The 27,003-nt window shown below is 46.6% G+C and overlaps 1 protein-coding gene across 1 annotated transcript in view; it reads left to right on the top strand.

The window, feature by feature from the left end:
• SLC4A4 (solute carrier family 4 member 4) overlaps positions 1–27,003 on the top strand; it is a 198,023-nt gene that overhangs the window by 146,216 nt on the left and 24,804 nt on the right. Inside the window, exons 10-18 of the mRNA XM_033160895.1 lie at positions 890–1,044; positions 1,963–2,076; positions 2,217–2,391; positions 8,535–8,668; positions 10,080–10,351; positions 17,743–17,813; positions 21,385–21,573; positions 22,698–22,811; positions 26,167–26,328. Coding sequence (XP_033016786.1) covers positions 890–1,044; positions 1,963–2,076; positions 2,217–2,391; positions 8,535–8,668; positions 10,080–10,351; positions 17,743–17,813; positions 21,385–21,573; positions 22,698–22,811; positions 26,167–26,328 — 1,386 coding nt within the window. The remainder of the gene's footprint in view (positions 1–889; positions 1,045–1,962; positions 2,077–2,216; positions 2,392–8,534; positions 8,669–10,079; positions 10,352–17,742; positions 17,814–21,384; positions 21,574–22,697; positions 22,812–26,166; positions 26,329–27,003) is intronic.

Genomic DNA, 27,003 nt, shown 5'->3' on the forward strand with positions numbered 1-27,003 from the left:
ATTTTTTCTGGTTTTCCTCCTCTAAAAGCCCTGGTTTTTTGAGGATCAGCTAAAAGTTTTGCAGCTTTTTTGCAAAGGGAAAAGGCCTGTTTTTTTGAGGATCAGCTAAAAGTTTTGCAGCTTTTTTTTGCAAAGGGGGAAAAGCAAAGAGGAAAAGCCCCATTTCTATGGGGTTCAACTCACATTTCTGCAGCTTCTAAAGGAAAGGGAACCTTTTCTACAGTTTCCAGACAGATAATCTAATCAGCCAGTCACATGTTGCTGGGGAAACAAACAACCTCCCTCTGCAGCACATTCAACAATGGAGGGCGGGGCTGAAAGGGAGCCGGGGACTCTTATCTCTCTCCCGATCTCTTGCTGCTCAGCTGCTGAGCGGGGTCCTTTCAACACCCCCTTTTCTCTTTGTAAAATAAAAAGCATGATCCTCTTTTGGCCCCTGGGCAATTCAGCTCCAGGGACCACCATTCGCTCCATAAGACGCACAGATATTTCTCCTTACTTTTTAAGAGGAAAAAAGTGTGTCTTATGGAGCGAAAAATACGGTACTTGCCTGCTCCCCCCCCCCCAAGCAAAAGCTCTGCAAAATAAAAGGTAATCTGTCAGTTTGGCTGGTGGCAATTTGGCTAGTGCTACATAACAGGGAGGAACCATAGCTCAGTGGGTAGTGGATGTGCTTTGGATTTTGAGGACTGCAGATTTAATCTAAAAGGATCAGGTAACAGCTTATTGGAAAGACCTGAGCCAGAAGCCCTGGAGAGCTGCTGCCAGGCAGAAGAGAAGAGTGTCGGGTTACATGGACAAAGAGGATGACCCATAAATGAGACATTTTTCTGTGCACCTGTAGAAGGATTTGCAAGATGGAAACCTTCGCTTTCCTCCCTACTTGCAGGTGTTCCACGACATTGCCTACAAAGCCAAAGACAGGCAGGATCTGATCGCTGGGATTGATGAGTTCCTGGATGAAGTCATTGTGCTGCCCCCTGGGGAGTGGGACCCTGCCATCAGGATAGAGCCCCCCAAGTCCCTCCCGTCTTCAGACAAAAGGTAAGATAGGTGCATATGCTGCATTAAGTCATGCCAACTTTCACATTCCAAAATTGAGGCATGCCAAAAAGGTTGTATCAGGACTTGGGATATTTTGGTTAAATTAATAGAATTTGGTTTTGCTTGGTAAGTAAAATGTGTGTAAAATTGCATTGGAATCCTTAAAAAATGATTACCAGGTACTTGCAGTTCTATATTATTATCATGTACTTACTTGTTTGGGACGCGGGTGGCGCTGTGGGTTAAACCACAGAGCCTAGGGCTTGCCAATCAGAAGGTCGGCGGTTCGAATCCCCGCAACGGAGTGATCTCCCGTTGCTCGGTCCCTGCTCCTGCCCACCTAGCAGTTCGAAAGCACGTCAAACTGCAAGTAGATAAATAGGTACCGCTCCGGCAGGAAGGTAAACGGCGTTTTCGTGCGCTGCTCTGGTTTCGCCAGAAGCGGCTTAGTCATGCTGGCCACATGACCCGGAAGCTGTACGCCGGCTCCCTCGGCCAGTAAAGCGAGATGAGCGCCGCAACCCCAGAGTCGTCCGCGACTGGACCTAATAGTCAGGGGTTCCCTTTACCTTTACTTACTTGTTTAGCATGACCCGACATTTCATATGTTAAAATTGTTTTGTTTTCCAAAAGCAATTTATGTGCTTCTTCGTCAAACATAGACTTGCCAAGCTAAATGTTGTCCACTCACAAAAGTAACAGCATAGTTGAATTCTTCACCCCCGGGAAAAAAAAAAACTCCCACAAAATTTTAAGACCCTGCCACTGGATATGGTTGCAAGAATTAACTTTCACCGCCTAAATTGGCACGCCATAATGCCATGTGCCTCGTCACAGTTGCAGCATCCAAAGTGACAGGCCAGAGATCCTGGATATATGGAAGCCCAGCTGAATTCTCATGTCTTTCTTTCTGCTCAGGAAAAACATGTATTCAGGTGGTGAGAATCTGCAGATGAACGGAGACACTCCACACGACGGGGGAAATGGCGGTGGGGGGCACGGGGACTGCGAGGAGTTGCAACGAACTGGCAGGTAAGTGACGAAAGTCTGTGCGCCGATATGGGGCATCTCGCTAGATTGCTGTAAGCATTGGCACACGGGATTCCCGATTTCAGATTCTCCTTTTGTGCCTTGACTCATGTAATTGTGGCGCATGGTTCTCCCCTTGCTAGATTCTGCGGCGGTTTAATCAAAGACATCAAGAGGAAAGCCCCTTTCTTTGCCAGCGACTTCTATGACGCATTCAACATCCAAGCCCTGTCTGCCATTCTCTTCATCTATCTGGCTACTGTAACCAACGCCATCACTTTTGGGGGGCTGCTGGGAGATGCTACGGACAACATGCAGGTGAGCCATGACGACTCGGAGCAAGACAGTTCAGACTTCTGCAACTGCAGTAGTCTGGGCTTGGTCAAAAACAGGGTTTTTTTTGTTGTTGTTTTTTACGACCGCTTCAAACAGCACAGCCTTACGATCTGCTGTGCAAAGAAAAACAAATACAAAACAAGTATGAGATGCAAGAGTTATTGCGCCAGCATCCTGTTGTGAGTTGTGGTGTTGCACTGGTCCAGTGACAGGGAAGTGGGTGGCGCTGTGGTCTAAACCACTGAGCCTCTTGGGCTTGCTGATCGGAAGGTTGGCAGGTCGAATCCCCACGACGGAGTGAGCTCCCATTGCTCTGTTCCAGCTCCTGCCAACCTAGCCGTTCAAAAGTACACAAGTGCAAGTAGATAAATAGGTACCTCTGTGACAGGAAGGTAAATGGCATTTCCGTGTACTGCTCTGGTTTCCATCATGGTGTTCCGTTGCGCCAGAAGTGGTTTAGTGATGCTGGCCATATGACCCAGAAAGCTGTCTGTGGACAAACACCGGCTCCCTCAGCCTGAAAGCGAGATGAGCACTGCAACCCCATAGTCGCCTTTGACTGGACTTAACCGTCCAGGGGTCCTTTACCTTTTTAAAAACTGGTCCAGTAAGACACTGCACCCATGCAGCAGTTTCAGATGGTGTAAGAGTACCTGTGCTGCGGCAGCTGCAACTTGAAAGACCTTGCATGCACCAGATATTGGAGGAAAGTGAGCAGGGCACTGGGGTGAAAATGCTATAAGCAATCTCGTATATGCCAGCGGGATCAGTAACGCCACAATTTGCAAGAGCAAAATAGAAGTATTCACTCAAACAAGCACTAAGGATGATAGCCCAGATTGGCCACAATACTCTTAACTAGGTTAATCAGCACCAGGCAGAGATCAATGAGTGCTGAATCTCTAAAGGGAGTGCTGTCATGATTCGAGAGTATTGGGAAGGTACGTTCCCTGATCAGGAAGCTGCTTTATCAATAAAAAACATGGTAGGGCTGTGTTGCTCACTTGGCTCAGGTTGCGTCACTGCCGGGTACTGGGATAGATAGGGGCAAGGTGAAGTCAGTGCAGTGCAAATGCACTGGCAGAGACAGTCTAGTGCTCTCCATTCTGGTGTTTGTCCACAGTGTAGAGGGAAGTCAGGTGAGTAGCACAGTCCCACCATGCTGTCCACTACTTGCCCATATCCTATGCATGCCGCGTGCTGTTGTGGTTGTATAATCAAGGGCACAGAATGCACTCTGCACATGCTCTTGACCCATCACTCTTCACTTTACAAATCTGCCATGTGTTTTAGGACTGAACCTTGGTATTTGGAAGTGGTTCTGGGTCTAAGCCACAGCACTCATATTCTCGGCATAGATTTAATCAGGCTCCCAGTGTTCCCACCAGAAAGGAACAAAGGAGGCTATCCATGGAAAGTGATTTGCCTTTGAAAAAAAAAGAAACTTCCTGCTGGCGTGCATGGAGTGGAAAAAAAAGAAACCTTTTCAGTTCCACGTTTAGTCTGCTGCAAATCTAAACAAAATTCATCTGCTTACATGAAACTCCAGGAGATGGGGAAATAAATCAGTGTCAAGTACTGTGAATGCCTCCTTCACCTCCCTATCACTGGCCAAATATTTGTTCTCAAAATGAAGGAAGTTAGCTTAACAAAGAACTCTCTGGGTTTTTTTTTTACCTCGTACAAAGCTTCCTGGTCTGTGAGGCTTTGGTACTAACCTTCAATTTTTATAGCACATTCCCTTTTTACATTTGGCTTAGTTTCAGCTGGATCTTGTGGTGTGTGTGGGTGTGTGTGGGTGTGTGTGTGTGTACACTAGGGTGGCTCCCCCCCCTCCGTGCCCCCTCCAATCTTTGTGTTCAGTGGAAATATTAAATTCTTTGACATTTAAATGAATCATGCAGAGCAAATCACCCTGCATGAGAAGTGTCCATCCTGAGTGTAGGTTATTGTACCTTCAGAAGTCATAGTCAGGCAGGATTGAAATTAATTCTTGGCCAGGGCTAGAATGTGAACTAGTTGGTCCTTTGCTCTAGGCTCAGAGAATTGCATTTGGGGAGAACATGGAGAGGCACAGTAACTAAGGAGATAATGGCTAGTGCTAAACAAGGACCTCCCTTCTTCCAACTTTCGTTGTTGTTGTGGTTGTGGTGGTGGTGGTGGTGTGTGTGCATATGTAGCAGGGAGGGGGTGGAGTTTCATTAATGCTGCTGTTTTTCCTGGGATCCAGCAAAAAACCGATTCAGTTAGCTGCTCATTCAGCCCCAGAACCATGGGGAATAATTAATCTTGGAAAGGTCTAAAGCCTGTAGCCCTCTAGATGGTTGTTAGACTCCAACTCCCATCAGCTCCAGCATGGCCAGTGCTCAGAGATGATGGGAACTGTAATTCAGCAGCAATTGGAGGGCCACAGGTTCACCAACCCAGGCCAAAAGCAAATCCCCACAAAGTAGAGTACCACCAAAAACACTCACCAGTCTTTGGTGAATGATATCCCAGTAAAATCATGGGAAAGTTAGAACTTCTGGCTGTCTGTTGGATCCAGTGTTAGTTCTCTAGGACAGGCAGGCAGATGAGGAAGGAGGTCAAGCAGGCTGGGCTCCAGGGTGGAGTCCATATAATGAGCCAGACAAGCAGACAAGTCTGTAGACCTCACCACCACCCACTGCCTCCAGAGAAGCATGGAGAGCTGATTTAAGCTGATTTAAGGAAGCCTTGAGCTGGATTTCACAGAAAACTGTTCTGTTTTGATCAACAGCCCCTGCAGTACAGAGGCAAGGCTCCAGTAGCACCCTGGACAGCTCCTTACAGGGCTCAGGCTGGATCCTCCATATGAGCAGGGCTCAAATGTTGCTTCAGCAACAGTCACCCTTCTACTGAGCCTGAAATAAGAGCTGGTGTAGCTAGATCTACTTTCTGTGAGAGTAACCTCTTCATTTAAATGGGCCTGCTTTGGTTCCAACAGAGCAGGGAAGATGCAGTTCCATCAGGGCTTCTGAGCTGGAGTCAGGAGGTCAACATGACCTTGGGCCAGAGAGGTAGAACCATAATGGGTTCCTCTTGCACAAGCACCTTCTGGTTTACTGTATGCAACTTTGACTGGTCCTGGGGGCAGTTCCCTCTCCCACTGACTCCCTGGCTTCATGCTCCAAAGAAGGGGAGTCTGACCCCAGGGCCATGACAGATACATACTCAAACAGTCTGAACAGCTCATCACACTCAGTCCGGTCAACAAAAAAGAGGTGGAGCCAGGAAGATGGCACAATGGAAAGCAGGCAGAAAATTAGTGGCACATGTAGCATTATAGAAGAGCTAGATTTCTGCATCAGTCACCTGGATCAGGTGAACATGAACAGCACAAAGGCACAGTGGGGGAGCTGTACTGCACCCCACTAACACACACTGGACGCAACTGTCTCTCGTTCAGGGCCAGTCCATGTGTGTTTGTAGTATCTTCATGTGGGCCTGCACACATAAAATCTAGTGTACAGATATTTAAATCACACAGTCATTTCCAAGATTTTTATGTAGCTAAACAACCACATCCAGGTTGTTAAATGTTGGGTGTTGCATACATGTAGTCCATATGCAAACATTATGCCCACAGGTGAGAGTCCGCTTGGCCCAGAGTTAGGTCAGGCATTTCCACTGGGTGAAGCAGGAAGCAGGTGTGATCCTCACTATGTGTAGACTCCACAACAAACAGAGCTTTGCTCGAACTGGGTCAGTGCAATTTGTAACTGCATTCTTTCCTCTGTGCGTTCAATGAAACTACACTATTTGCATTTGCTGACGCACTGGAACGTTTCCCTTATCTCTGCAAACAAGAGTTTTGAGGAAAGTGGATTCTTAGGAACTGTGCTACAATTCGGTGTATTGTATTCCTCGCATGTAGTTTGTTCAGTATTAGCGCTGGCTCAGAAATACTTGAGGCATTTATCATTGCTATGTCCAGTATTTAGACTCCGTAACACAGAGTGAGGATGTTTGCTTCTAATAAGACTGGCGGTTTTGATTTCCGAGTCCTTGAATCAAGGCTTTGTGTTTCTGAGAAAGCAGGGTTCTTAGACGTAGAATATCTTCTTAGACATAGAACAGAACATTGTGTAAATCAGAATTGAATTTACTTCTATTTGTTAATAGACAGGATTAACAAATAGGCCTTCAGCCTTCGAATTTATCATTTGAATGTGTAAAAAAATGTTAAAAGTGACTGAGGTGAGTTTAGGGGCTCTTGGGATGATGGATCACATAAAACAGGCTGAAAATTATTGCTCAAGGGGTCAGGATGTGGGCCTCACTCACGGTTATCATCTATAGGAGCCAGCTAAGGACACAGAAATGTGCAGTATTTGGCCACTTCCAAGTGCCTTCAGCAATGTAGTTCTCTCTTTTATTGCTTTTTATAACTTCTGCTGCTAAGAATTTTGCATACGTTTAATTAAATGAATAAGGTCAGCCAATCCATCCAATTCAGCATTCCAATTATCTTCTTCCCCCCACCCCACATAAATATTCTGTACAGGTCCTGGAGGCTCTGTCAATTGTATTTATTATTCATTCCACATATTTACAAACCTCAAAAGGAAATTATAGTGTTGACAAAAGTGGTATCTGTGACCCGCTGAACTACATTCTTCACATTACTGCATGGCACACAACATAAGGTTTGTTTGCTTCGCAGTGTGTAGCAAAGCCATGTTTATGGGAAGACAAGAGAAACTTGAAGGAACTTCTTTTAAAAATTGAGCCACACTCTGCAAAAATCCTTCTCCTGCTGGACACACTAATTCATGCATTGGGGAAGTTGCGCAAGTAGAGGGGTTTCTGAGGAAACACTTGGCCATGGTTGGAAAATGCATGTGAAATATGTTTAAAAGTTGCCTCCTGGATGAAAACTCTGAAACTGGAGCTGAAAGCTTCCACCCTTAAAATGGACAGTAACAACCGCATTCAAACATACCACTAAACCATGGTTAGTGTTAGTTGGCCAACCGTGTGTTAAGTGTTGGGCTTGCACACTCCTCTCCCCTCCTCTTACTCGGCCAGGGTTTAGTTTTTCACCTTTGCAGAATTCTGGCTTTCCATTATGTTGTGGGTTTAGTTCTTTTAAAGTATGTTGCTGCTCCTCAGGGTGGCTGGGAGAAGCTTTAAAATCGCCCACCTACTGCGTTCTCAAACATTTAGAAGCTGTTAGGCAGAGGAAGCCAATCTTGCAATATTAGGGTTTTTTCATGTTTTACGGATTGTAAGCTAATTTCTTAATTTTTTAAGGATGACTTTTTATTGTTTCCGAACATTTGGAGGGTGGAAATAGCTCTTAGTCTCCTCAGCAGTACTGATTTTCCTTTTGCTGTTAAATTTTAATATGCATATGATGACATCCTAGCATGTGCTGGAAATGGTTTGTGGTTATTATTATTTGTTATTATTAGTATTTATTAAATTTGAACATATCTCAATATTCATGGCCATATCTCAGATGCCAAAAAGATAACTCTTGTACTCATTGAGTTGTGGTCATCTACTTTGACTACATCTACTACTAATAATAATAATAGAATTTGTTTAGTGCTTTGGAGTGTTCAAAGTGTTTTTCAGTGATTATCTTGTTGCAATCCTTACCAACAAGGCAGAAGGTAAGTATCATTGTTCCCAAAGTGTAGATGCAGGACAGAGCTGAATCTGAGAGAGAAGTTTGCCTGACATCACCTAGTTAGTTTATGTTAAAGTTGCAGAAAATTCAAGGGAAAGGAATTAACTGTGGTTTGTAGGTTGTTAAGAAGAAGAGTAGTTTGGATTTGATATCCCGCTTTATCACTACCTGAAGGAGTCTCAAAGCGGCCAACATTCTCCTTTCCCTTCCTCCCCCACAACAAACACTCTGTGAGGTGAGTGGGGCTGAGAGACTTCAAAGAAGAGTGACCAGCCCAAGGTCACCCAGCAGCTGCATGTGGAGGAGCGGAGACACGAACCCGGTTCACCAGATTACGAGTCTACCGCTCTTAACCACTACACCACACTGGCTCTCTGCCCTATGCGATCATCGCTGGTACTAAAAGAATAGAGTGGAAGAGGAACCGGCTTCTGAAATGCATTTACCCTTTTCATTCTTCTGGTTCTAGGGCGTGTTGGAAAGCTTTCTGGGCACCGCAGTGACAGGAGCTCTCTTTTGCCTTTTCGCTGGCCAACCACTCACGATTCTGAGCAGCACTGGGCCTGTCTTGGTCTTCGAAAGGCTTCTGTTTAACTTCAGCAAGTAAGTAAGAGAGAGGTTGGTTATGGCGGGCAACTGCTGCTTGCAACAGAATGCCCTGGATCTGCTGCGCTTGTAATGTGAATGTTTCCTGGTGCAAGTTAGATATTTTGCAACGTGGTAGTGTTATGAAACACGGAGGGGCAAGAGGGGTTTCGTCATCACACTTCCTGTTGCAGCTGTGGAGTATTTCTTAGATTTGCACACAAGGAAATGCAAGTTTCTGCTGTGCATTCCTGCCTGGTTCCTTCTCCGCCAGGGAAATCTTTGTCGGAAACCAAAGTCCCCTTCCACAAAGGAATTGTTGTTTTCAAGTTGGTCACACATTTAACACCAGTACTGCAAGCAGGACAGAAAATAGGATCTGCTGGTAGATCTCTGAGTCATTTGCAGTCTATCAGCAACGTTGTTGAGCCCAAATTGCAAGAAAGTTAACATTCATATTTGTTGCTCCATCCAATTTTGCCTCTGGTCTTGCCCACCATGGGCAGAAGAAGGTTGCTCAGAAGGGGGGGGGGAAGCTGAAAAAAGTTCCCAAGCCCTGATCTAGCCCAGAATTGTCTGTTCTGGTTGCAGTGGCTCTTCAAGTGGGGACGCACCTGCTCCATAAAGCCCTCATTGGAGATGTTGAAGATTTGAACCCAGGACCTTCTGCATGCATAGTACAGGAGCTCATGGTTCCTTCCCTTTCGGGCACCGTATTTCCCCACCTCATTCCTAACTCTGTGGAGGAATAATCGCCACTGCAGCTTTGCGCATTCCTGCCGTTGTTCTGCAAAACAATGGAATTTAATGCATTAAATACGGCAACTTGTATTCTCACTAGGGCTTGCCGATCAGAAGGTTGGCGGTTCGAATCCCCGCGACGGGGTGAGCTCCCATTGCTTGGTCCCTGCTCCTGCCCACCTAGCAGTTCTAAAGCACGTCAAAGTGCAAGTAGATCAATAGGTACCGCTCTGGCGGGAAAGTAAACGGCGTTTCCATGTGCTGCTCTGGTTCGCCAGAAGCGGCTTAGTCATGCTGGCCACATGACCCGGAAGCTGTATGCCGGCTCCCTCAGACAGTAAAGCGAGATGAGCATCGCAACTCCAGAGTCGGACATGACTGGACCTAATGGTCAGGGGTCCCTTTACCTTTACATAGCTGTGGGAAACAGGCTTGAATGAAGCGTGTTATCCAGTGTTTAGGGAGATGGGGTTTCAATGCCATGCCTACCTCTTTGCCCGCTATGTAGAAGAATGAGAACAAACCTTCCAACTGAACCTTTCTTGCACAGTCTGATTCCCCTTCCCGCGCTTTGCCTTGACGTAGCTTTTCCGAATGCACTTTCTTTTGAAACTGTGGAAACTCTGTTCCTTTCGTGCAGCCCCCTTTTGTCCCTTAATTTTCACTTGGGTTATCCCTTTGTTTGCAGAGACAATGACCTGCATTATCTGGAGTTCCGCCTCTGGATCGGTTTGTGGTCAGCCTTCCTGTGTCTTATCCTGGTTGCCACTGACGCCAGCTTCTTGGTCCAGTATTTCACCCGGTTCACGGAAGAGGGCTTCTCCTCCCTCATCAGCTTCATCTTCATCTATGACGCTTTCAAGAAGATGATCAAGTTGGCAGACTACTACCCCATCAACTCCAAATTTAAAGTGAACCAGATCACACTTTACTCCTGCACCTGCATGCCGCCAGATCCAGGTAAGAGGGTAACCTTTCTTGCCAGCAACCTGCAAGTACACTCGCTTTTCTGTGTGGTGGTGGGGTTTCCAGCACTCCGACAGACTAATAAAACTTGCAACTTCCCCTTCCTGTATTGGCTTTCCATATTGTCAGCCCAACACGCAGAGCATGCTTCCTCAGGCTGGTGCCCTTCAGATGAATGAATGAATTTATTTTTACGGTCACAGACCAACTTACTAAATCAATAATACAAAAGTAATACATTAAAATTCGCACAACCAAAATCATACACGTATATATACGTATACAGCAGCATTTGAAATATATAGATTAGAATTTGGGCATTGAAATATGGCCTAAAAATTGCCATTTAGGGTCCTATTCATAGCGATAACACCGCTTGTTCTCTGAGCTTTATGGCTGCTACACAGTATTTAGCTACTTTCAGGGTAATCTCAGGGTCCATATCTTCTACAAGGCATTTAAGGCATAGGAATTCATTTAAAGGATTTTGTATGACCGGGGAAATAAAAACCCGGTGTATGTTGTTGTAAAAGCGGCAGCGTAATAAAACATGAGTAACAGATTCTACCTCCGGCAGGCCACAGGGGCAGAGTCGTTCCGCATATGGTTTACCTGCAAATCTTCCCTGCAGTTAAGGCAGGTGGTAGTACATTAAATCTAGCAAGGGTAAACGCCCGTCTATATTTGGGTATTTGTAATTTTGTCAAATACTTTGCTGGAGAAAATCCTCCCTTCACATGCTCACGGCAACCTTGACAATGGTCCGTGCTAGCTGGGACTGAGTGGGGATTGCAGTCTGAAACATCGACATAAGGGCCCATGTGGCTCTCGAAGGCTTTTTTTTTTGGCAGCCCTTGGCAACATTTGATGCTGCCCCCAGCTCTTGTGCTGCCTTGCCAGAGCCACATAAGTGAGGTGCTGGGCTTTGGAAAGGATGCACAGGCTGCAAGAGTCCTCCCACTTCCTTGCCAAACCCTAGATGGTGCTTTCCCAGCTTTGGGAAGGAGGTGAGAGGGCTCTAGGACCCTGCCTTGCTTATCCGGCTTTGGGAAGGCAGCACGAGGTATGAAAAGATCTAGAGGTTACCAGGTTAGGGTTGACAGGCATAGAGGTTCCACATGAAACTTTTTCTCCATTGCCCATTTTCCACTTAATTCCAGTTAGCGGAGCCAACATGATAAATAACTAACAGGGATTCGTTCTTTTTTGTGCAAGGTGCACAAACCACAGAGCCTAGGGCTTGCCAATCAGAAGGTCGGCGGTTTGAATCCCCGTGACAGGGTGAGCTCCTGTTGCTTGGTCCCTGCTCCTGTCCACCTAGCAGTTTGAAAGCACGTCAAAGTGCAAGTAGATAAATAGGTACCGCTCCGGCGGGAAGGTAAACGGCGTTTCCGTGCGCTGCTCTGGTTCGCCAGAAGCAACTTAGTCATGCTGGCCACATGGACCTGGAAGCTGTATGTCGGCTCCCTCGGCCAGTAAAGCGAGACGAGCGCCGCAACCCCAGAGTCGGACACGACTAGACCTAATGGTCAGGGGTCCCTTTGCCTTTATCTTTAAGTAAAAAAAAGAAAATTTGCTGCTAGAGAAATGATTTATTTGCATTGCATCCTTTCTACGAGGAACAAGAGAGCCAGCGGACTAAAATTTATTAAAACATCTCCATCCTCCTTTTCCACAAAGTGGCTCACCATCTCCGAACCCTTCCACCCGCCCTGGGTCTGATGTCCTCGGACACTAAAATTAAATCTTGCCTTGGTGGTAGAAACAGGAGTGCAAAGATCTCGAGTTGAGTAGTGCACAATATGTGGCAGTCACCTTTCGTCAGTAGCGAGGTATGTCCAGCATTGAGACAGCAATGAGTCAGAGGTTTGGCACTGAGCAAAGCAAACTAGAGCATTCAGCATGCTTGCCAAACAGGAACATGACCTGTTCTGCATCCTACCTGCTGTACGTCAGGTGGCCTGTGCCCGGATTCATTTCAGTTATGCATTAAATATGAAGCCAGGGTGCTTAATGTGAGAGGTGCTGGACCTCAAGCCTGCTGGAAAGCAGGCAGATAGATGCTCTTGTCTAGAAGTGCTTCCCTGTGATCCTAGATTTTTAATGAGAGGCAGCACGGTGTAGTGGTTAGAGTGTTTTGACGGGGGGGGGGAGTTTGTTGTTGTTGTTCAGTCATACAGCTGTGTCCGACTCTTCGTGACCCCATGGACTAGAGCACGCCAGGCACCCCTATCCTTCACTGCCTCTTGCAGTTTGGCCAAACTCATGTTGGTAGCCTTGAGAACACTGTCCAACCATCTCATCCTCTGTCGTCCCCTTCTCCTTGTGCCCTCCATCTTTCCCAACATCAGGGTCTTTTCTAGGGAGTCTTCTCTTCTCATGAGGTGGCCAAAGTACTGGAGCCTCAACTTCAGGATCTGTCCTTCTAGTGAGCACTCAGGGCTGATTTCACCCTAGTTCAAATCCAGCTTCATCCATGAAGCTCACTGTGTGACCTTGGGGCCAGTCACTGTCTCTCAGCCTAGCCTACATCGCAGGGTTGTTGCGGGTACAAAACGGGGGAATGGACAACTGAGTATTCTGCCTTGGTCTCCTTTTAGGAAAGGTGGGGTACAAATGCCCCAAGTAAATAAGCAAATGAAGCTAAATGTTGGAAGATACAGGGCAAAGAGGACACTTCTTCATGCAGCGCATTGGAAAACTGGAATTTGCTTCCGAAAGATGTAGCTGCTAACTTGGATGGCTTTGAAAGACGACTAGGCAATATTACGGGGGAATAAGACTATCAACGGGGACTCGACACAATGGCTGGTGTTCTCCTCGAACCATTGGAGGCTGTATGCCTCTCAATACTAGTTGCCGGGGATCACAAGAGGGGAGAGGGCTCTTGTTGTCAGGTGCTGCTTACAGGCTTCCTCTTGGCATCTTGATGTAAGAGCAGGATGCAGGACAAGACTGGCCTTGCTTGGCCTCATCCAGCAGGACTCTTGTGTAGATAAATGGGCATAGTTTCGGGACTGCGTTTTGAAGAATAACAGACCCGGAAGGAGAAATGGAGTTGTTGCCATCCGTCAGGGACAGGCTGAGGAGCGATGGCTGGATTCTGATCGGGACAAGGGAGTGGGGGATGGAGACTGACTTGGAAGAAGGGAACAGTCACCCAGGGGAGCCTGTGATGCTCAGCCAGGAGACGAGAGTCAGAGGCAGGAGAAGCTGCACGAATAGGTACAGGAGGAGGGAGAGAGAGGTCAGGCTGGCGGTCCTCCTCCTGCCCCCATCTCTCCTGCTCCCAGGACCAGGAGAGGATTGAAGTGGGAGGAGTAGAAGGCTACACGCAGGCGTAGTCTTCGTCTGCTTGCGTGCCGCTTGGGGGGGGGCATGCCTTTTCCCAACTTGTAAGTGTACTTTTGACAATAGCTACTTCCTCACTCTGGACATTACCTCTGCCTGGAAGTGCTGTGACACCATCTAAGCCCCTTTCTCTCCCCCCCCCCCAATCTTATCGCTGGAATAGTGAACCAGTGTTCCTCCAGATGTTGCTGAAATACAACTCCCATCTTGCCTCCCTAGTTGGCCATGCTGGCTGGGGCTGATTGGAACCTGATGGGTGACGGGTTCTCCTTACCTCAAATAAATTGGCCAGTCTTTAGGGTGTCACAGGTCTCCTAAAACACTTTTAAAAATAGCAATAGTGATCATGTCTCCCTGTTCTGGCTTTTACCCCAGCCAGGTCTAAAGGCTGTGGGGGGACATTTTCATTTTCACCTACCTACTGCAGCAGCAGCAGCAGTGAAAAAAAATCACCTTATCTTGGCCTTTGCAACTGATGAATGGGATTTATCACCAACGAAAGCGTATGTTGCAATAAATCCTTTAGTCTTTGAGGTGCCACGCATGGCTTTGCCAGTTTTGTCCTTTCCAGGGAGGATGTAAGGAATGTGCTTGTTCTCTGGAACAGGCACTCCAAGATCTACAAAACCAGGTGGAATTGGCTGGTATAGTTTCTTCCGGTTAAGTTGACAGCATTTACTGCTCTTCATTCCACAGTTAATTCTTCGAATTCTATGCTAGGTGCTTAATAATGTGTGAACAGCTTAAATTAAGTGTGTGTGTGTGTGTGTGTGTGTGTGTCACTAACAGATAATCCAACAGCTATTAAAAGCCACACTCCTACAGCAGCCCTTTTCTGAAACCAGCTATTGAAATCCCTTCACACACTTGTGCCTGCACTCATGTTCCATCTGATGAATGAAATAAGCGGTGTAAGAAGGTCCCTCCTCCTTTGCTTAGGCTCAGGAGCTAGATTTGATTATTGGCTTGCTGCATCTCCTGCGGGTTATCAGCCAGTACTGCGGCGAAGTATTTCGGGGCAGTGGAAGGAAAGAGATTGGCAGATAAGCACAACGAAGCAAGTCTGCGACTGCTCTGTAGGCACAGCCTCTTTCTTCGTCTGATCTCACGCGCGTTTATTGTTGACTTTCCCAAGGGACGGACACGGTTTTTTAAAAAACGAAGAATGTTTGTATAAAATTCATTTAACAGCGTAAGGAGGAAAGAAAGAAAAAAAGGCTCGGTTTGTTTCCACTGTGTATTAGCGCTGGGAGAGCTGTGCTTGTGAGGGTGAGGCTGTGCAAGCTTTCTGGTGCTATTTAGAGTTAACTGCGGTTTTCCATTCAAGCATCGGCTGTGTCTCCCCCCCCCCTCCCCCGGCGAAATCTGGTGATGCTGCAGGAATGAGGCAGGGTCCACCTTTAACTAGACCTTTACTTCCAATGCTGAGCACCACAGCCTGGTTTGTGAAGTGCTGGGCTTCGCTGTGGTCATGGCAGAGGGTCACCTACCTTGGTCCTGATGCCAGTGAAAGGGAACGACCGCTCACCTTCAGCCGAGGAAGCTGCGTGTGGACCGACCACTGTTCCACCAGATCTGTTCGGCTTCTATTTCTCCTGTATGGGAACTGTCGAGAACATGCTGAGAAGGGCTGTAGCTCAGTGGTAGAATGCTGCATGGGAAAGATCCCCGGTTCAACCCCCAGCATCTCCATGCAGGGCTAGGAGTCTCCCTTTTCTGATAATCTGGAAGGGCGCCTGTCATTAAGAGTCAATAATATAGATAGACCTGTGGTCTGACTTTGGTATAAGGTCACGTTCTACTGTATGTTCCTGGCACCCACATGCCCCCATCTTCATCTCTCTGGGCCCCAAAGGACTGTCCTAATAACGCTTTCCTGATAGGCCAGTTATTAATATTTGTTGCATTTATGTTGTTGTTCAGTCGTTCAGTTGGGTCCGACTCTTCGTGACCCCATGGACCAGAGCACGCCAGGCACGCCTATCTTTCACTGCCTCCCGCAGTTTGGCCACACTCATGCTAGTCGCTTCAAGAACACTGTCCAACCATCTCATACTCTGTCGTCCCCTTCTCCTTGTGCCCTCCATCTTTCCCAACATCAGGGTCTTTTCCAGGGAGTCTTCTCTTCTCATGAGGTGGCCAAAGTACTGGAGCCTCAACTTCAGGATCTGTCCTTCCGGTGAGCACTCAGGGCTGATTTCTTTAAGAATGGATAGGTTTGATCTTCTTGCCGTCCATGGGACTCTCAAGAGTCTCCTCCAGCACCATAATTCAAAAGCATCGATTCTTCAGCGATCAGTCTTCTTTATGGTCCAGCTCTCACTTCCATACATTACTACTGGGATAGACCTTGCATTTATATACTGCCTTAAACCCGGATGTCTCAGGGCGGTTCACAGAATAGAATCATAAATGCAAAACCACAAAAATGCACAATCGAAATAAAAACGACAACCCGATAACCCAAGCCCCCATCCCTACGATCCTTTTCGGAAACAGCATACCGAAACTTCTCGAATGCTGCAATATATAACTGATGCCTTGAAAGGAGATAGGGTAGCCACCTTCAATATCTCAAGGGCTGTCACATGGAAAAAGGAACAAGCTTGTTTTCTCCTCTTTTGCAGGGTAGGACTTGAACCCATGGCTTCAAGATACAGGAAAGGAGATTCCGACTAAATATCAGGAAGAGCTTTCTTGACGATAAGAGCTGTTTGACAATACATAGAACAGTCCCTCTTGTGAGGTGGTGGACTCTCCTTCCTTGGAGGTTTTGAAGCAGAAGTTGGATAGCCACCTGTCACGGATGCTTTTAGCTGAGATTCCTGCATTGCAGGGGGTTGGACTCGATGACCCTTGGGGTCCCTTCCAACTCTAAAATTCTATGATTTGATGGTTCTATGGCTCTGTGGTCTGAAAGACAAAAATCGCCACTGATTTTTCCAATAGCGTATAAGTATATTGAAGGGGGACCCAGGTGGCGCTGTGGGTTAAACCACAGAGTCTAGGGCTTGCTGATCAGAAGGTCGGCAGTTCGAATCCCTGCGACGGAGTGAGCTCCTGTTGCTCGGTCCCAGCTCCTGCCCACCTAGCAGTTCGAAAGCACGTCAAAGTGCAAGTAGATAAATAGGGACCGCTCCGGCGGGAAGGTAAACGGCGTTTCCATGCGCTGCTCTGGTTCGCCAGAACCGGCTTAGTCATGCTGGCCACATGACCCAGAAGCTGTCTGCGGACAAACGCCGGCTCCCTTGGCCTATAGAGCGAGATGAGCACCGCAATCCCAGAGTCGGACACGACTGGACCTGATGGTCAGGGGTCCCTTTACCTTTATATTGAAGGGATGCAAACTACTGCTTATGGTTGCTTTAAATATCATTCTGTTAATGTACTCTGCAGGCATGTTTCAGTTTTTTTCTGAAATCCTGACAGGTTGGAGGATCTCTTCCCCCCCCCAACCCACCTGCCACCCACCCACTCACCCACAAGGGAAATGCTGACTCTTCTCCAACACACCTTAACTGCAAGCATAACTATTTTAGCACTCAAATTATTATCCCTATATAATGAAAGAATAAAATGGCAAAGAGTTGAAAGTTCTGCTCTTGTAATGCACTTTGATCTCCTGGATAACACGAGGATTTATTAATGATGATTTTGCAATGGAATACTGATAAGGGTTCCAATCCCTAGTCATGCAGGCACCGAAATAATCCAGGGCAATTATGGGATGGGATTTTTTGGGGGGGGGGTCTATATTGAGTAGAAAGCAAATGATGAGCGATGCAGGTTTTGGAGTGCAGTGTTGTCTACCTTTTGAAGCTTTTCTGCGTCTTTGGAGTAATTCGGAATCGCTCTTTGGGCTGTTTATAGGTTGAAGCATAAGAGGATTGCAAGTCTTAACTGGATATTATTTTTAGATAGGCGAAGGGGGCTGTTCAGCTGTGAGTTTCTTTTCAATTGCAGCTTGTTTCCCCACAACGTTTAAAGCAGTTCCTTCAACACGCTCCGTTTTCCTCTCTTTTTGTCTTTTGCAGTTAATTCTTCTGCATCTAACGTGACAGCCACAACCCCGTCTTATTGGCCTGCAAGTAACTCTACTGAGATGGTAAGCTGAGCTAATGAGGAAATCGGACACTTGACATTTCTGTGTTCTGTGCAAGTTACATTATCTGTTACACTTCAGTGCCTCGCCACTCTTCTGAACCTTTTATTTTTAATCTCATGGAATCCAGTGACATTTGTTGCCAGGTAAGTGGGTAGAGAATTATAGCTTTAAATTTTTTTCCCCATGTACCCAGATTCATAACATAAAGGACCAAACTGACAGAGTTGGGGGGAAACGGTGTGTGCTTAAATCATTTAGTCGTGCACAAGTTCTTTTGATTTCAGAAGGAATTAAAAATGGCAAATTTTGCCTGAACTCTTTTCTCCCTTTCATGTGGGAATGAAACACCACCTGCTGTTTAAAATCAACAGCATGATGATTTCTTTTTATTATTATTAAGAATTTATAGGATTTTCCAATTAAAAAAACCAATTAAAAACAATACAATACAATACATGGTTAAACACTCCAGACTCCCCCCTCTCCCACCGAGGGGAGCAACAAATACAAAACCCCCCTCTCACAGAGGTAACAAAAATCATTTCACATTTAACCACGTATTTTCCAAATCATAGTGTGGAGCTGACCCTCTTCCTAGGTCAGTTAGTTAAATTCCCATCATTACTTCTTACAGTGACTTCCTCATTACCCCCCTTACTGATTTCCAAATTATCACATAATTCCAGATTTTTTTAACTTTAACTCTAACTTAAAATCCATCTCATCATTTTTTCTATTTAACATTTCTCTACTTCCGCCTCATAATACTTCTGTATTTTCTCATTGTCTTAACCAAAATTTTCCATATTACTCGTACTCCTCCCTCCCTTGTGGTCCCAGAATTTGTCTTTCAAAGCATGCTCAGCATGATGATTTCTTTGTGGGATTTCAGACGGGGAGTCTTTCAGCGTGGACACTATTATTATTATTATTATTATTATTATTATTATTATTATTAGCCTTTATTTCCACACACCCCCAAAGAGCTCAAAGTGGCATGCAAACTTCTTCCCCTCTCTATTTTGCCCTCACAACGACCCTGCGAGGTAGGTCCGGCTGAGAGACAGTGACTGACTCAAAGCTGCCCGCTGAGCATCTGGGCTGAGTGGGGATCTAAACCGAAGCCTCCCGGGTCTCTAACCTCTGTGCAACACTGACTCCTATGGCAGCAAATGGGAGACGGAGTGAAGGCTGGTGGGGGGAGTGTGGGTGCCATGCGCCCAGCCGCGCATCAGTCACATTGGTGTGCTTACCGGGAAGGTCAAAGTAGCAGGCAGATGCAGTACAGTGCCTGCTGACCTCTGCACCACCTCTCCTATTGTAACAGTGCTGCCATTCCCTTCCGGCTGCCCCTAATGATAGCATGGCCCTGTGCACATGGGGATGAGGGTGAAGGGATAGAGGGAGCCTGGGTGCAGGGAAACGAGGCAGTGGCCAAGGAAGATTGCTTCTGGGAGGAGCAATGCACAGTGACGACAAGCCCTCTGCTGTGTCTGTGCTGAGGTCTGCGAAACGATGCCGGGCAGGTAAGATGCATGCCTGAACTGGGGCCATGAACCCTTGCCTGCACATAACTCACCCTTGCAAGGGGAACCATACAGCAAGCATCCTTTGATGTGTTTCAAGCAGCTATTAAGAACGGGAAGAGCATCCTATTAGAAATTCTGCAAGGCAGCCAGGAAAAGAAGAGGAAACTGCTGAGCATTACAATGTACTGTGTCAAAAGTGCTATAGCCTCAAGGTGCTTCTTGTGTTTGCATAGGAAATGGCATGTCCCATCGGTCCCCATGTGCATCGGCTGCCAAAATAGCTTCCGCCCTCTCACCCCCCCCCCGCCTCCTCCTCTAGCCTAGCTTGCTAGGGTCAGCTTTTCTTGTTCTTTGCTTTCGCATCTTCCTCCCCACCACCACCCTTGCTCCTGACTCTTACTACCCTTCTCTTGGTCCCTCCTCCTTTCTTTCTTTCTTTCTCTCTCTCTCTCCTTTGCCTCTCCGTTCTCTTGCGTTCCCTCCGTTGCAAAAAGTAGGTTGCAAGCTCCTTGAGACAGGGCTCTTTTCTTTTGCTGATTTTGCAGCGGCGCACTTTATACGTAGATGGCATAAATATTTATACCGTGCCATAGGTGTCTAATGTTTTACAGCACACAAAAGAAGAGAAGTCTCTGCCCCATGGGGCTTACTGTCTTAAATTTGACGCCGCCGAGAAAAGAGATAAGGGAAGAAGTACCTAGTTGGGGAGAGAATATGCGTGCATTTCAGTTACGTGTACTGTATATCGCAAACATTATATAAAATAGAGGTGGAGAATCGGTGGCCCTCCAGATGTTGTTGGAGTCCATCACCCATCAACCCCAGCCAGCAAGGCAAATAGTCAGGGATGATGGGAATTGTAGTCTGGCAGCATCTGGAAGGTTCTCTGGTGACAGTTTTCACTTGCCAAAGTCGACAATAGCATTGAGAGGCTCTCTGAACTGGAGCGAGGCTTCCTTAGACGTTTTCCGAGGCTGCAGTAGAGTCGAGGCATGATTCTGCTGACACCGATGGATCAAAGGAGCCTGCCAAGTCCTCTCTTGACAAGTTTACATTGCCTCTTGCACCACCGTGGTCTCTGGTTTCTAGTTTCTATTTTATTTTCCACTCCGTAGCGCTAGGGAGGGCCATCCTCCCTAAGGTTTCTTGGCAGTGAAATCTGCCTTCGCAGTGAGATTTTGGGGCTTGGACAAAAGGAATCCTGTTCTGAAATCTGGGTGATAAAAGAAATAGCCTGAAGAGGACCGCATGCCTCCGGTGTAGCGCTTCCGAATATAGACTGAAGGAACATCACAAGTGCTAGGTGGCAATCTTCAAAAGTGACAGAGAGGGACACAATGGGACAAATGTGGAGGGGTTACGGCCCTGAGGGTTGGGAAGGAAGGTGAAGCAAAAACAAAGATCTCAGCAAATCCTCCTTCCCTTAAGATTGGACAAAAGCTGTTGGCAGGAGCTCTTGCTTTTGGCTAAATCATTCTAGGTCTTGTGTTATTTTCCTGAAAGGGTTTAGAGGACCCAGGCTGTTTCCAAAAGCAAAAGACGATTGCAAACCTAAAGCTGCTGCCCGTGCCCACTTACTGGTGAGCTGTTACCGTGTTGTGCTCAGATTCTCAAATTGATGTACCCCAAGGCAAGATAAAGTTTCGGTTCACACAGCCAAAACTCCTGCACGACAGATTACTCCAGGGGAGGCTATTCCACCAAGCTCTGCCTACCTCCTTACTTAGCATCATTTCAGCGTGGTCCCAGTGTTTTCATTGTGGAATGCAGCAGGGAGGAGGATGGAAGCAAAACCAGAATTGGTCCATTCTATCATTGGTTCTGGCTCTCCCCGCTGTTGGCCTCCCAGTGGGCACAGGAAACTCAGCACCTTTGCAATTTAGCACCTTGGGGGGGGGGAGGGATCTCGTCCCCGTCTGGGGGCTTATTGGAATTCCACCCAGCTTTGCGACATGCCTTGTGTGGATTGAGAAAGCAATGGTGGATTGCTGTGAGCTTCTCTTAATTAATTAACAGATGACATCTCTGTTGTTGGTTTGCAGTACAACGTCACGATCGATTGGTCATCTCTGGGGAAGAAGGAGTGCCTGAAATACGGGGGAGTCCTCTTCGGCAACAATTGCAAATACGTTCCCGACATCACGCTCATGTCCTGCATGCTCTTCTTGGGCACCTATACCTGCTCGATGGCCCTGAAGAAGTTCAAGACCAGCCGTTATTTCCCAACCACCGTAAGTATCCTGGCATGTCTGTCGTAGCCCCGTCCCGAGTCTCATTGCTGAGCAAGCAGGGGCTAGGAGTCTCCGAGGAACGCTTGCCTGAGAGCGGAATGCACATACGGAATTAGACTGTCCAGAGGTCAGGGAAACCAGATCATCAGAGCCAAGGATCCAGTCCAGAGTTCAGGGAACAACATAACTGCAAAGGCTTCCGTCATTGTCAGCATTCCTTTCACCTCCCTCTCTGGTTCATTGGTTACTGGAGAACCAGCTGGTGGATTTCTCCAGGAGTGCAGCTTTTTTTTCAGAACACTGATTTCATTGTGTGCTTCTTTGCCTTTCCCTTCTGTGTCCATCAAACACTCACAGTGCAGCACCTTATTTAAGTGGCAGCCAAAGTAAAATGAAATAGTTGTTCACAGTAGTCTGGTACTACTTTCTAACTAAGGGTGGAATGTCTTCCTACTGAATGTTATTTTATCGTTTTAATTTTTAAAAGAATTTTAATGTCCATATTTTGGGTTAGGGCTTTGTGTTTTGACTGGTTATTCTGCGCACTGCCCCTTTGACCCTATGGGATGAAGGGCAGTTTACACGGACTATGATGATGTTGCCTGCTGTTAGTTGTGCCAATGTACCTTTATGTTACTGTTATTATGTGTGTTGCAGCACAGGAGATTGCTACGTATATTTTTTAATGAATTACCTGTATTTTGTGTAAGTGTGTTACTACTGCGATGTATTTTTTACTTAAGCCAATGCTTTCAAATATGTTCCAGTTACAGGTAGGTAGCCGTGTTGGTCTGCCATAGTCGAAACAAAATAAAATAAAATAAATTCCTTCCAGTAGCACCTTAGAGACCAACTAAGTTTGTTCTTGGTATGAGCTTTCGCGTGCATGCACACTCCCTCAGATATATCAGAAGAAGTATGCATGCTCACGAAAGCTCATACCAATAATAAACTTAGTTGGTCTCTAAGGTGCTACTGGAAGGAATTTTTTATTCAAGTATGTTGTAAGTTGCTTAGAGATCTTTTTTGTGTGTAACAAGCAACTAGGAAGTTCAAATAAGAATAACAACAGGAGTATAATACATAAACAACAGCCACAATCAACACTTTCCTCCCCCCGCCAGGCAAGGAAGTTGATCAGCGACTTCGCCATCATCCTTTCCATCTTCATTTTCTGTGGAATTGATGCTCTGGTAGGTGTGGACACACCAAAACTCCTTGTGCCAAGCGAATTCAAGGTAAGTCAAACATTCCACCCTCTGCTCCCATAAAAGAAGGCAAGAAACTGTTATGTATTGAGATAGCGATTGTGTTGTGGATGCTGCTTCTCCATTGCCCGCTCCCCATGATGTTTTTCAACCACTGTTCCACGGCACACTAGTGTGCCGCGAGATGTTGCCTGGTGTGCCGTGGGAAAAATTGAAAAATTACTTTATATATAGTCAATATAGGCACAGAGTTAATTTTTTTTAACATTTTCTAATGGTGGTGTGCCTCGTGATTTTTTTCATGAAACAAGTGTGCCTTTGCCCAAAAAGGTTGAAAAACACTGATGTAATGTAACGCGTCTGGGTACTGCATGGGATGGGCACATCATATGGTTGTCGTACGTCCGGAATTTCCTGGACATATCCAGAGTACTGCAGTCGGAAGCAGTGTCCGGGTGGAAATCAGCAAAATGTCCGGGGGAAATCCGGACGTATGGCAACCCATCTTGGCAGTGTTGTTTTTCTTAAAATAAAAAAAAGCTTAAAAACCCATTTTTTTGACAATTTAGCCAAAAAACGCTCAACAGCTTTGGCCAAAATAAAATAAAATACGCTCAACAACTTTTGTGTCCAGATTTGCACTTTTTGAAATATGGCAATAATAATAATAATAATAATAATAATAATAATAATAATAATAATAATAATACTTATACACTGCCCATCTGGGCGGCTTCCAACAGAATATTAAAATACAATAATCTATTAAACATTAAAAGCTTCCCTAAACAGGGCTGCCTTCAGATGTCTTCTAAAAGTCTGGTAGTTGTTTTTCTCTTGACATCTGGTGGGTGGGTGTTCCACAGGGCGGGTGCCACTACCGATAAGGCCCTCTGCCTGGTTCCCTGTAACTTGGCTTCTCGCTGGGAGGGAACTGCCAGAAGGCCTTCGGCGCTGGACCTCAGTGTCCGGGAAGAACAATGGGGGTGGAGACGCTCCTTCAGGTATACAGGACCGAGGCCGTTTAGGGCTTTAAAGGTCAGCACCAACACTTTGAATTGTGCTCAGAAACGTACTGGGAGCCAATGCAACCCTAATATACAGCACTAATGTGGGAAGTCAGCATGATTTGACTCTCCCACCTGGTTCGCTCTGGCAGGCATTACAGTTACATGAAACTGGCTGCTACACTACACAAGTGTGAGGTTCGCGTGACGGTACTCTTGAGTAACGAGGCAGGAATCCAACAGTCTTTTGGCAGTTTTATTGGTGCAAACTATTTACAGTGCAGAGCTACAGAAAGCATGTCTGTCTCAGTCGCTGGCAGAATCCGGGAGTGGCCCCTTCCGGCTCCTTCCCCAGCGTAAGAGCTTCGGCACCCCAAATCTCCTCCTACCCTCCTTACGTTTCATCCCTCTGCGCAGTTGGGACGCCGGAAATGGCGTGCTTCCCTCCTGGCCAGCCGGACGAGGTGAGGTGCTGGGGCTCTGTGCAGCATCGCCAAGCCCTCTCCTCTCCCGGCTGGCCCCTTCCCCTTCCTCCCCGCTGGAGGTGTGGCTGCTTTTCGTGCAGCAAGAGGTGCTGCTCAAAAGGCATTGGGGCTCTCTGTAAGCTAACAGGCCCTGCGTTCCCCTCAGCGGGCCAGGTGGCAGTTCCCTGACGACAAGTCTTGGGCCCAGTCTTATTCAACATCTTTATCAATGACTTGGATGATGGGCTTGAGGGCATCCTGATCAAGTTTGCAGAACTGGGCCAAAGCAAACAAGATGAATTTTAAACGGAGAAATGTAAAGTACTACACTTGGGCAAAAAAAATGAAAGGCACAAATACAGGATGGGTGACACCTGGCTTGAGAGCAGTACATGTGAAAAGGATCTAGGAGTCTTGGTAGACCATAAACTTGACATGAGTCAACAGTGTGATGCAGCAGCTAAAAAAGCCAATGCAATTCTGGGCTGCATCAATAGGAGTATAGCATCTAGATCAAGGGAAGTAATAGTACCACTGTATTCCGCTCTGGTCAGACCTCACCTGGAATACTGTGTCCAGTTCTGGGCACCGCAGTTCAAGAAGGATACTGACAAGCTGGTCTTTAAGCGGAGGCTTGACAGCCATCTGTCAGGAATGTTTGATGGTGTTTCCTGCTTGGCAGGCGGTTGGACTGGATGGTCCTTGTGGTCTCTTCCAACTCTATGATTCTATGATTCTAATTGCACATTTATTCAAAACCCAATTAAAGCTCTTTGGTGTCATTAATTCAACAAAAATGATCCAGTGATACCAGCTTTTCAAAGTCTGTTTACATCTCCAGCCACCCCACCACCACCGCCCCCCAGCCTCTTAGTGCCCCCCAACGTAATTCCACTGCCTACTTTGGAAACCACTGTTTTAAATCAACTACAGTCATCTAGGACAGGCTTCCTCAAACTCAGCCCTCCAGATGTTTTGAGACTACAATTCCCATCATCCCTGACCACTGGTCCAGCTAGCTAGGGATCATGGGAGTTGTAGGCCAAAAACATCTGGAGGGCCAGGTTTGAGGAAGCCTGATATAGGATCTCAGTTTGCAACTTTGGCCCTAGCAGATCTATGATTCTATGATTCTAAGTCTGTATGAAGAATCCCTGAGAGCAACCAAGTGCTGCCGCTGTTTTCTGCTTTGTGGGTTTCCGAGTTTCCCTTGCCCACGCTGTTGGTTCTTTCCACCCTTTTCTCTGAGCTGCAGCAAGGCTGTTGAAGGCTGCAAGAATTGCACTCACTACCAATATGCCACCAAGCCAAGGTTAAGTTCTTGAACTAAAGCCCTGAACAACATGAGGCCGGGTTACAACACTTCACCTTGAATATCCAGCCTGGTCACGTCAATAATTTGGCAAGACACTTTGTGGCTCCTTATGCTCCCAAGGTCTGTTTTATGTCCACTAAGACCAGGGCCTTTAGTGTGGTGGCACCTGTCCTTTGGAATATGCCCCCAAGGAACATCAGGCAGGCACCTGCAATATTGGCAGGTGCCTTCTTAAAACTTAAAACTTCTTAAAACTGTTCACCAAGGTGTTGCATTGATGTATTAAGCTGATCTACTGATGGGTGGTTGGTTTTATATTTGCTCTATGGATGTAATTCTGTTGTTGATTCTTATGCTCTTTGCCAACCATTATCATTGGCAGCGCGGAACATTTTGCTAATTAATAAGGTGCCGCAAAGAAGTGAGAATACGCCCCCTGCTGGTTGGGAATTTTGTTTTGTTTTGTTATGGTCCCTGAAGGTCCTGCATTCTTCTCTAGGAACTTGGTGTTCCAGTGATCTAGCAAAGTGCTCATTTGGTCCAGATACGTTTTTTGCTATGTCTTTCTAATGGTCATCTTTATCTCTTTCCCCCCGAAGCCAACAAGCCCCCACAGAGGCTGGATCGTCCCGCCATTTGGCGAGAATCCCTGGTGGGTGTATCTGGCAGCAGCCATCCCTGCGTTGCTTGTGACCATCCTTATCTTCATGGACCAGCAGATCACAGCTGTTATTGTCAACCGGAAAGAACACAAACTCAAGGTTGGTGCCTGTTTACAGTAGACTGGAACAAGGATGGATCCAGGAGCTCATGGGTATAATTATAAGAATCTCACCAACGAACTTTCTAACCTTCCAAGGTTTCAGAGGGATGTCTTCAAATGTTTTGGCACAAAAAGTCCAATGTGGCCTTCAGGGTCACTTCGTAGCTGTATTTAGGGTCAGGGGTGGAAGAGTCATGTATCTCTAGCGATTGCTGGACTAGAGTTCAGGTCACGCCATCTCTGACCATTGACCATGCTGGCTGGAGCTAATGGGAGTTGGAATCCAACAACATCTGGTTCCTTACCATTGGCCTTGTACAGCGTTTCCCAAACTTGAGCCTCTGCCTGCTTTTGGACTACAGTTCCCATCATCCCTGCTAGCTGGGGATGATGGGAGTTGTAGTCCAACAACAACTGGAGACCCAAGTTTGGGAAACACTGGCCTAGTTCAGTACACCTCACACCAGTCTTACCATTATGCGGTTTTGGTAACCCAGGCAATAGGTAAAAAAAAGGGGTTGTTGTTTTTCTGTTGCACAAACAGTTTCTCTCTCTCCGCTCAGCTCAGATACCAGAAGTGAACTGGGCTAGGATAAAAATGCCTGGGGCAATAGACTACCAAGGTGTCATAGGATTCTGCTATCTGCACTTGTGAACCCCCTTTGATATGGAT

The sequence above is a fragment of the Lacerta agilis genome, chromosome 9, assembly GCF_009819535.1.
Source record: "Lacerta agilis isolate rLacAgi1 chromosome 9, rLacAgi1.pri, whole genome shotgun sequence".
NCBI lineage: Eukaryota > Metazoa > Chordata > Lepidosauria > Squamata > Lacertidae > Lacerta > Lacerta agilis.